Raw genomic sequence first — 12,208 nt, forward strand, 5'->3', positions numbered from 1 at the left:
ATGAATATTCATTGATATCTGATTTACATGAATACATCAATGCTTACCACAGAATTTATCTCAATTCCTTCAGATCATACTCAGTTTATGAATACTCATTGGTATCTGATTTACATTAACACATCACTGCTTACTACAGAATATATCTCAATTCCTTCTGATCGTTTATTTCAATCCACATAATCATGTAAAGTACTTCCCAAGCTTTAAAGTCACATATTAGGTGTTATAATATCCCCATGTGGAACTACTACTGACATGTTCTACAAGGAGACAAAACCAGGCAATGGAAGGTTAAGGGACTTTATAATGCTGTAAAGTCAGTCAGTAGAGAGCTGAAAACAGAAATGTCAGAAATGAAATCTCTGGCTCAATTCATCCTCTCACCATAACATCACAATCTCCTCGTTCCATTCTGCAATAAAACTTTGATATCCTACTACAGACAATCTTTGTAAAGTGCTACAATAGCTAAACAGATAGCTTCTATAACCTATAGCCACCCTTGAGAGATCAAATTCCAGAAAAATGAAATAATAGCACCCTTGCATTCTCTGTGTTGAAAACAAAAATTGTAGTTAAGCAAAACTTTCCATTGCCAAGATTTAAAATGCTCATTTTCTCTACTGCATTATTTTCAAAGATTGAAAAATAATTACCCATTTGTATTACTGGTTATTTCACAAGGAAATGTCATTATAAAATCCAGTTTGGTGTTCTAGTTCAGCACAATTAATATAATTAGTACATTCATGATACTAGTTTTTGACCCAGTGATTTTTTTCAGATATATTATACATTTAAACTTACCCTTCAGGAGTCGTTTTAATTTTGCACAATCCACATTGATATACTGTAACAATTCTATATCATGAACATCAACATTGTCTTCTGAACAAACAGTTAATTCCTGTAACCTAAAAAGTAAAAACCAAAATTAACTTATCAAATTAAGTATTAGGGGACAGGTGTGGTATCTCACACCTGTAATCCCAGCACTTCAGGAGGCCAAGGCAGGAGGATCACTTGAGGCCAGGAGTTCAAGACCAGCCTGGGCAACATAGCAAGACATCATCTCTAAAAAAAATACAAAAATTAGCTGGGCATGATGGCACACACCTATAGGCCCAGCTACTCAGGAGGCTAAGGGAGGAGGATCTCTTGAGCCTAGAAGTTTGAAGCTGCAATGAGCTGTGATCACACCACTGTACTCCAGCCTGAGTAACAGAGTGGGCCCTATCTCTTAAAAAAAACAAAAACAAAAAAAGTCTTCGGGTATCCCTAAATTCTGAATTCAACAGATTCTTCCCCCAAAGATGAGTTCATAAGAGTAAAGACACATATAAAAATAAGGCAATAAATATTTCTTATAAAAACCTAAAGGAACATAACAAACAAGGGATATGATAAAAGAAACCATGATAATTCAGTAAATGTAGCATCGTAGCATCCTTATCCTTAAGATTGAGGTGTCTAAATATTTCCGACTTTTGGCCAGGGTTCTTTGGGAAAATTAGTTAATTCCAGGATGGGGGCAAGAGATACACAAGGTGAGGGCAGGTCACCTTGGGCTTGAAAACAAGGAAACTATCAACAACTATCAGAATCATGTCAAATATCACACAGGTATGCACTTTAGGCATCTCAACTGTCAAAAATGGGATAATCTGAGAATCAAAAGAATTATGTCTACAATGGAAACACATACAATAAATTAAAACACACAAGCCTGTTATAATATCGAAAGAAAAAACTTCATGGGTAACCTTTCGCAACTGTTAGGGTACCAACTCATTCTGATAATGAATAATGGAAGTCAAGTCTGTATCCTGCATTCCCTACATGGACTGTATTGCAAGATAACTAAACACACAATGAAGCAAAAATCTTTCATAGAAGTCACAATTTTAAAATAAAGAATGAATGACAGAATAGAAAACTTTTCATTTTGCAGCTCCCAATGAAGTGGAATCCAGGCAGTGATCATCAGTGATTACTAAAAACATTAGGAAAAATTTATGGGAAACTGTATAATGAATACATAATGCTGATAACATCAAAATCCAATCACTGATCATAACATTAAAAGTCAATAATAGGACATGTTTCCTGATGTGATTCATTAGGAACCACACAGCATCATCAGTAAAGTATTCTTGTCCCCCCCAGCCAAATGAACCTGAATCCAATGAAACCCAAATACAGAATGTAGAAAGGCAAATAACGCAGTCCAACAAATAAACAGCATAGGAAAAAATGGAGAGCAAGGTGAAGAAATGAAGAAATGATACTGATTAACAGAGGCTCAGGAGAAATATCAACCAATTCCAAAGTATGCATCCTATTTGTATCTTAATTTGAACAAAACAAAAAAGCCATTTCTGAGATAATGAAAAAACCCACAAATTTGGCAATGCATGATATTAAGGAATTATGATTCTTGATAGGTATGACAATATTATAGTTAAATGCTTAAAAATCTATTTATTAGAGATATATACTGAAATATTTACAGGTGAAATGATGTCTGGGGTTTGCTTTAAATTACTGAAAAGGGAAGAAGAGAAACCATAGCATGCCAGAAACAGTTAAAGCAGAGTAAGAGATGCATGGGGATTTGAAGTACTATTCTATGTGTATTTTTCAATTTTTCCACAATGAATAGTTTTAAAAATTCATATTTCCAATTACAAGTAAAAGTATAATTTGAATTAAGACTAAAACTATAATAAGTAAACTTGATTTTACTAACTTCTACTTTTATCAACTAGATTTTTGAAACACGAATGAAACTTTATATTCACAGGGTACATTTACTTTGTATTTGAAAACCGAGTAAGCCTTTTTTCATTGCACTTTTCACAGTTTGTACGTGTATTTATGTAATTATTTGCTTAATATCCCTACTTCACAGTAGAACACAAGCTTATAAGGACAGGAATATCTGTTTAAACCCCAGCTTCTCTTATGTTGAATATGAAGTTATCACAAATGTAGAAACATTTAACACTTAACAAATATGTAGATATTTTTAAACTGATAAAAGAAATTCACGTAGCCCAAATGTTAATAAAAGGCATTAAACTTTTCTTCCATTTTACACCAACAACCACAGCGCTCAGATTTTCAAAAGTTGGTATTGCTAATCTATTAAATCATGCTACCTAATGAGGCATACTCATTATTCATATTAATAGACATAAAAAATATAAGCAGCACAATTAAATTGTAAACTTTTATAAATGCAGCAATAGAGATATGGTGAAAAGGCACAAATACTATATGGTCTTATAATTTATACGTATTAACTTGAATTTCAATCATTTAGTGCAATTTGCAAAGGAGTTATTAATCATCACACTAAACCTTCAGTTGAAGAAGGTTTAAGAATGTAATCAATCCTATTCTTCCTTCTCAAATTCTCGTTTCACTCACTTTAGCTTTAATTAGACTACAGCTAACAGTACAACTATTCTAAGCACTTACATGAACTCTCTTCCTATCATCAGGGTAAGAAAAGCTCAGCATTTCAAGCTGGGAATGAGGTTGTCCTCAATGCTAAAAATTCCACAGCTGCTGCAAAGAGCGTAGAAATATGGAGTACGGCTCCTTAGAAAACACAACATCATAGATCAGCAATACCAACTTCTGAAAAGTTGACTCTTGTGGTTGTTTGTGAAAAATGGGAGAAAAATTTTGTCCCTTTTATAGTCTGGTACCCTTATAGAGAAAAAGTATTTTGTGAAGGTTAAACATCATTTCCGAAGCAGAGAAATCAAATAAAGGGTAGTCTGAGCAAAAGAAATGAACAGTAGAAAACCTATCACTAAAACAGCTAGAAAGACTAGGCATACTGAAAGATATTTTAAATGTATAGGTCCAGAAAAGAAGAAGAAAACTGAAAACCAGAGAGTTAAGTGCACAAGTACATGACCCAGCCCTGCAACAAAGGAAAGATGAGTGAGGTTTTTGATCTCCTTAACCTAGGAGCTTGGGGCTTAACATCCACATGGAGACTGGATATAAAAGCCTTGTACCCTAATAATTCAGGATTCTAACTTGGGCCCTGCATAAAACATGAACTAGAAAGAACAATGCACTCCCCCTGCCACCCCCACTCCCCACAAAAAGAAAAAAAGAAAAAAACCTACCAGCACAAAGAAGCTTAACCGCTCTGCCTAAACTTTGGATAAAGTGAAAAAAGTCACCTAGAGCTGTTTACCTTCTAAGAGTTTAGGGTTCAGATTTATACTGCCCATACAGGCTGGGACTGAGAAATTAAGAAAAAAATAGCTCCAGAACTGGGCACCTGGCAAATGCAAATGCAAAACCATCACTAGAACACTCCCTCAGCCCAAGGCTATAAGGATTCTCAAAGAAAATACAGGCCACACTAAAGATAACTTTGCAATCAAGGATTCCAAAACTGAGATGAAACAATTCACTATGAATGAATCAGCACAAACAAATCAATATTAAACAATACTAAAGAGAACGTAAAATACGTTTTTAATGATCAGAGACATATAAAAAAACTGAAAACTATTTTTAAAAAAAGAGTAAGAAACCATAACGAACAGATTTGTATAGAACCAAATAGTAAACTGTAAAGAACCAAATGACTTTTAAAGTCATTGAGTTTTCTGCTTCTGGTGGTATATCAAATTAGATATTCTGAAGCACCTTCTCACTACAAAACAACTAGATCAACTGCATTTGTGGAGTAATTCTGTGGAGAAAGCAGTTACTCCGCTACATAAATACTATAAGCCACAGAAAATGGTATACTCCCAGAGAAAAATAAAGCTATCTTAAGATTTATAGCCAGCCAGGCATGGTAGCTCACATCCTGTAATCCCAACACTTTGGGAGGCCAAGGCAGGAGGATCCCTTGAGCCCAGGGGTTCAAGACAAGCCTGGGCAACATGGCAAGACCCCATCTCTACAAAAAAATTAAAGAAACTAGCCGGGCATGGTGGCACGTGCCTGTAGTCCCAGCTACTCAAGAGGCTGAGGTGGGAGGATCTCTTGAGCCCAGGAGGTCGAGGTTGCAGTGAGACATGTTCACATCACTGCACTCCAGACTAGGTGACAGAGAGAGACTGTGTCTCAAAAACATAAAATAAATAAATCTATAGCCTATCTTCCCCTAAAGAAAAGTAAAAGTCAGAAATATAAAAACCAAATCTTAATCTTAAAGGAGAAACATTGACGGGGAGAATGGACAAACACAAAACATCTTCATGATACTGATTCATCTATTATATATAAAACATAAGATCAATCTTTAGAAAGAACTACCATTCAAGCCACACACATATTTTAAGTCACCTAATACTATGACGATGACAGCATAAGATGTTCCCACCTAAACTAAACCATCATAATGGTCTTTTAGGTGAGTGATCCTTCAATAAGATCAGCTCCTATTTCTGACACAAGCTAAATGAAACTGAAAATGCAGTTGTCTGAAACAATGTTATTTCACAGATGCCATTTCTGAGTGGTCTGTCCTCTGAAAGCTAATAAAATTTTAGACACTTGGTTTCTATTCTGGCAACAGTGAACTAGATTCAGGAAATAAACAAAAGTTGCTTATTTTTACATGTGCTAATGCTGCAAAATCCCACAAAGTAAAACCTTTGGTGACTAGAAATTTTCTAGAATTTTCCAAGGTGGCACATTTGTTGTGTTCTATAAGGCAGTTCATGCATTGATAGACTACAAGACATTTGGGTTTTTTTGTACCACTTTCTACCTTTAACAGGTGTTTCAAATAGTAAGGCCGGCCTAGCAGTCACCTAAATGAAAAGGGTTTGCGTTTTTTATTAAATACAATTTTCCACCCTCCTACTCTCTAGGTGTTTGTTACCTTGCTGACTCAACCACTGTATTATTACTCAGAATATAAAACGTTACTGCTCAAAAGATTTCATGAAAACATTTTTCTATCATATAAATATTACCCAAGATTATCAATAATATACCATTAAATAAAACTTTAATTTTCTTTGGATCAAGAATTGCATTGAGGTTGAAAAATATTGCTGCCTAGGATCTTAATTATAGAAATGTCATTGTTGATTAAAAAGATTGCAGGACTCTGAAGTTAATCAATTCCCCCAAAAAACCGTAACACAAATTCTCAAATGGTGATGTATGTTGTCTTTCACACCTGCTGGAAAACAACAAAGGAATCAGTAAATCTGAATAATCAAAGTCCACTGTTCGTACAACACTGACGAGCCAAAGATGCAGGCACCAACAAAGAGGATTGTTTTTCTCTATTCGATATTAGTCTTTGATTCACCAATCACTAAATAATTTGTGCTATAGTTTCTAATTAAGTTAATAACCCATCTGACTTTACTTGCCTTAGAAAGGCAAATCATGTGCATAACAACAATTTGCAGCTACTTGCTACTGTCACTTATAATTCTATCCCATAGAGCACTACCTATACTAATTTCTCCACCTGTAGGTAGCATATCACAACTAATGCTCAGGATGATTTTGAGTCATCAATAAAAGCTTAAATTATATTTTTGATACATCTTTAAAAACAGAAGTATATTTTATAAAACAGATTTCATCAAAATGTGGCTAATCTGGGATAGTGAAACTAATATAAATTCTGAAGCCAGCCTGACTTAGAAATTTTGGGTCCTCCATTATTTGGCACATCACCTGAACTTTTTTGAGTATTAGTTTGCTCACCTGTAAAATGAGGGAAGTATCATCAAGGTTACTGTGAGGATGAGACAGCAAAGGAAATGCTATAAATACTCAATAAATGGCAGTATTTTACATACATTTAAAATGCAGTCCACTTTCTGGAGAATTCTACTTTGCAATTATTCACCTCCTTGTGTTTTCACATCACTTAGGTTTTTTTGTTTTTGTTTTTGTTTTGTTTTTTGGTAACCTAAAATCTTGTGATAAAGGGTAGAGTTGTGAAAGTATTTGAATTCTGACTACTCTCATTAATTATTCCATCTAATTGGGTAGTTTCATTTAAAGGGATAATATGTTTAAAAAGCCAAACCAAAAGTTCATACCTAGTATTGTTTTTTAAAGCCTGCTCACGGCAGATATTTTTATCTGAAATTTAGACTTTCACATTCATAACAGTGCTCTTATTTAATTGCACATATCAATATCACAATATTACGCAATTAAAATGTCAAAGATATTAATGCATAAAATTTCTACGAAAGCCCAGACAAACTCATTTCTCTGGAGGCTGAGGTAGGAGGATCACCTAAGCCTGGGAGGTCAAAGCTGCTGTGAGAGGCAACAGAACTTGTCTCAAAAACAAAAAAACCTCATTTCCATTAACTTTTTATTTTTATGTAGACAAAAAACAAAACTTCTAATATTCATATTACTTCAGTAGTCCCATGTGGATTTACACACTAACCTGGTAGAAATGCGACTAAAGACTGCATTGAAGTTGTTGCAGCTGAGAGAAAATAAAACCCCAGAGGCAGAATTCCGAAGTTCAGCTGCATGCTGGTTTCCTTCACGACAGGTGTGAAGAAAATGGCAGATTTCTGGCAGCAACTGTTTGACCAGCATCGTTTCATCTAATCTCATTGTGTCCTTTGGTTGCTAAAATAGAAATAATCACATTATTCTAAACTTTAATTTTACCTGTAAACATTTTCTATTATGAAAATTTTCAAACACACACACAGAACAAAAATAATGAACACCTTACATACACACCACCTAGATTTAACAACTGTTAACGTTTCATCATATTTGCTACATCTGTCTATAGATAGTTTAATAAAGAGGATGGTTCCATCTCTGACCCCATAATCACAATTAAAGTTCAATCCCCCTGCCATCCTTACCAGTCCTCCCATTCCTGCTTGCTCTCTTGTTCACCAAACGAGCCCTTCCCTGGGAATCCCCAGTTTGCTGTGAGTTCTACAATTACAGAATCGACTTAATTCATATTGATTGATGAGTGCATTGTGTCATCTGTCTTGACATTTAAGTAAATTCCTGGGTGAGCCATCACACTTGCTTTTGTGCAGACTGACCAAAACAGACACTACCTACTCAAAGTAATTTTATTTTGGTTGAAATCTTTTCAAAGTAAATTATAAATAGAATACTTCACCCCATGTGCCTTGGCATCTCTTAAAAGAATTTTCTCTAATGTAACTCCAATACAATTAACACACCAAGGAAAAATAAACAATTCCCTTGTATCATCTAATACCAAGTCTGAATTCAAATTTCACCACTGCCCCCAAAATGTCTTTCATAGGCATTTTTATTCAATAAGGATCCAAAAAAGTTCACCGATTACAACATGATGTTTCCTTAGTTTCACTATTCTATGCAAGGGCGCAATCTCAGCTCACTGCAACTTCCACCTCCAGGGTTAAAGCAATTCTCCTGCCTCAGCCTCCCTAATAGCTGGGATTACAGGCGCCCGCCACCATGCCCAGCTAATTTTTGTATTTTTAGTAGAGACGGGGTTTTGCCATGTTGGCTAGGCTGGTCTCGAACTCCTGACCTCAAGTGATCCGCCCTCCTCGGCCTCCCAAAGTGCTGGGATTACAGGCGTGAGCCACTACGCCTGGCCCATATTCACCACTCTTATTTCCCATGACTTTAAGTGGGCCAGCTGCCTTACAGAATATTCCATATCCTTGATTTAATTATTTTCCAGTGACATAGGTTGATTTGCTCTTCCAGTTACTGTATTGTATATTTTCGTTCTTTTTTTTTTTTTTTTTTTTTTTTTTGAGACGGAGTCTCGCTCTGTGGCCCAGGCTGGAGTGCAGTGGCGCAATCTTGGCTCACTCCAACCTCTGCCTCCTGGTTTCAAGTGGTTCTCCTGCCTCAGCCTCCCAAGTAGCTGGGACTACAGACATGTGCCACCACATCTGGCTAATTTTTGTATTTTTAGCAGATATGGGGTTTTGCCATGTTGGCCAGGCTGGTCTTGGATTCCTGACCTCAAGCTCTCCGCCTGTCTCGATCTCCCAAAGTGCTGGGATTCCAGGCGTGAGCCATGGCGCCCGGCCTGTATATTTTCTGTAAGCTAAAATTTAAACCTAATGGTCTGATTAGATTGAGGTTAAACAGTTTAGGGGATTCACTATAGGTTATATTACATCACACCATGAGAACATAAGGCCAGGTGGTCCTGTTATTGACACCAAGTTTGATAACTTTGGTGTTAACAGTGAAATCTCTACTTTGTAAATATATACTTTACAATTAACACACAATCAATGGATAAGCTATCCTGTAGGTATGCTGCTCCACATTACTATTTCACCTAACAGTCTTGATAATTACATGCGGATAAGAATTTTAATAACACTGAGCAAGATGGCAAAGAACAAAAATGTGTACAATTGTATGCTACGCTCAATTCTGTAACTGCAATCCAAGCACTCTCAGATGCAAATACACTGAAACATAGGGACAGTACATAAACAGACTTCACAAAAACCTGTGAATTCACATTACAATGCCTATTTCTTGTTTATAGGCTAACCAAACAATACAGATGTTAACTCTAACAAATAAAAATCTGAGAAGTATTAAATCTTTTAAATAATAGTCATATTCACAGGAACAAAAATACTTAAGATTCCTCAAATTCTACAAAATTGCACTCATAACATATTGGTAAGTATTTTTCTTTCACTTAACTATTCCAACTATGTATATGACAAACGTGTACTTGTGAGCTCCGTTCTTCTTAAACTGCCTCAATTTACTTTGATTTAAAAGTAAGAATCAAGAAACATCTGTAAAATCACTGAAGGAAATAAAACAATTGTTCAATAATATAAATAGCATTACTTTTTAAATAGTAAATTTAATGAAAAAGCATACACATTTTTCAACAGTAGAGCACGGCAAGATAATATACATTTTATGCATAACATAAGTTATACTAGGCCCACTTATTAGCATTTCAATTAGGCTATCTTCAAAGAGTATTAAATCAAACAGAGGCCAATAATATCGGTAATCATTCTCCAAAATACATTCATTATTACCTCTCAATTACAAATGTTAATGGAGAAAAGCTGTGAAACTGAACAAGGCAATAAATGACCCCACGCCCCACCATTCAGTCATGGGTGTGGCTGATATACTGGTAATTTGCAGTCAAAGTAATAAGACCACTGGAAAAAAACTGATTCAAGAAAAGTTTAAAATTTGCCCATCTTCCCAGTTCCATCATCCTATGTGACAGCTCTTTTGCTCTTTCACTCCATTTTACACATGAACAATAGCATATCACAAGTTAACAGAAAATACCATGCTAAAACAACTAGCTCACCTTCGATTTTAAGTAGAAAACTTATAAACACTGTCTCCACAATTTTGGAATATGGTCAACGGTCAATAAGAAAATTTAAAATATTATGCTTAGGGCAGGCACAGTGGTTCACATCTGTAATCCCAGGAGTTTGGGAGGCTAAAATGGGCGGATCACTTGAGGATAGGAGTTCAAAACTAGCCTGACCAACATAGTGAACCCCCATGGCTTATGAAAATACAAAAAAAATAGCTGAGCATGGTGGTACATGCCTGTAATCCCAGCTACTTGGGAGGCTGAGGCATGAGAATAGCTTGAACCCGGGAAGTGGAGGTTGCAATGAGCCGAGAGGGTGCCACTGCACTTCAGCCTGTGCCGCAGAGTGAGACTCTGTCTCAAAAGAAAAATATATATACATATTATGCTTATATTTTTTCGCTTACAGCCTTCCCTAGGGATACACAGTTGTGTCAATATAATTTTTTTTTCAATGCCCTATCCCAATGCTTCCACCAACACTTCTCAACCACACTATCAGTCCTCATATATTAAGGTCTCTTTCAACTAGTTTCACTATAGAGAAGTGCAACATATGTAAAGAGGGAAGCAATTCTGAATAAAAACAAAATTCTGAATTCTGAGCCAAAGGAAGAGAGAACATAAGAAATGAGTTAATTTCAATACACATGGATTAGGCAGATCATTAAAACAGAGGTATTTAATTTATATATTTATATAAACTCTTACCATGTTCCAGGAAGAATTAAGGATAATGATGTATAGAAATACTTTCTTTACACAATAGAAATACTCTTGAAAAAGTTCAAATTAAGTCGTGGTTGAAATACACTGTGGTAACAACTTACAGGAAACCAGAGAAATAATTGTTTGGTACTCTCCTCCTCCACATACCTATCGCATATGTGTGTGAAGTGTTCTCAAGGTAACATCTATCCTTAATAGGTTTAATTTTTAAGTTCTCATTTACATAAATTTCAAAAGTAGAATATTAAAATCATATTCATATAGGAGGAAATACAAGATTACTCTTGGACTTCTGAATCGCATTCTCCCACAACTCTCTCAGAGATCCATTAAATCAAATAGTGATCTCTTCATAAAATATTTTCCTAAAAACCTGAGAGACAGATACATGGCTGAAACATAACATTTTATAAGTAAACTTAATATCTGTTTAATTTACAAAAGATGAGAAAATTTTCTCATGAAAAATTGTCTGTCACCAGGTCAGCTATATTAACAAAACTCATATTTATATGTCTCAGACAAAAGTCCACAGGACTGTCCTCTTGGTCCACATCTGTACTTTGGGACATAAGATCATTCTCAAGATTAAATTCACAAAGACTGCCTACTTAAGATCAATTTACTTACCCCAGCAAGACATTTTTCCAGTGTATCCAATATAATCAACTGAGAGAGATATAAATTTTTTTCAGCAGCTTCTCCAAATATTCTCTAACAGAAAAGATATTCAGAACATAAAAGTTAGTTTCACTTTCTGCTACCAATCAACACACATCTGAAAAGTGAAAGACTAAAAGATCAACAATAGTCTTCTATTTTACCTCCCAGATTATACTATACTTAAATATATTATTTCTGATTTTATCCTAATCCTCATAAAAACTAAAGTCTAAGGCAAACAGAAATGGCATTTATTAGAGTCTGCCATTAACCTTGTAACAGTAAAAGATGCTGTTTTGCTTCATGCTTTAAAAATATGTAGGATTTAGACACACATATAGACCTGTACCAGAATCTTGAATTGGGGATTTAACTATACTTTTATGCCACGAAATGATCAAAGTCTTAATTTTTATAGCAAAAACATGCTATAGCACCACAGTGAATTTTAAGTACTCACTATCCTCAAAATGAATA

General features: G+C 35.2%; 1 protein-coding gene across 17 annotated transcripts in view; it reads right to left on the reverse strand.

Annotated features, from left to right (window-relative positions):
• The window catches only part of NF1 (neurofibromin 1), a 278,753-nt gene that overhangs the window by 202,938 nt on the left and 63,607 nt on the right, over positions 1 to 12,208 (reverse strand). For all 17 annotated transcript variants that reach the window (XM_034943231.3, XM_034943230.3, XM_003811980.6 and 14 more), the window contains 3 exons: positions 11,699 to 11,782; positions 7,421 to 7,611; positions 811 to 917 (listed from right to left, as the gene is read on the reverse strand). In XM_034943231.3, the coding sequence (XP_034799122.1) occupies positions 811 to 917; positions 7,421 to 7,611; positions 11,699 to 11,782 (382 nt within the window). The remainder of the gene's footprint in view (positions 1 to 810; positions 918 to 7,420; positions 7,612 to 11,698; positions 11,783 to 12,208) is intronic.

This window comes from Pan paniscus, chromosome 19 (assembly GCF_029289425.2).
Source record: "Pan paniscus chromosome 19, NHGRI_mPanPan1-v2.0_pri, whole genome shotgun sequence".
Classification (NCBI taxonomy): domain Eukaryota; kingdom Metazoa; phylum Chordata; class Mammalia; order Primates; family Hominidae; genus Pan; species Pan paniscus.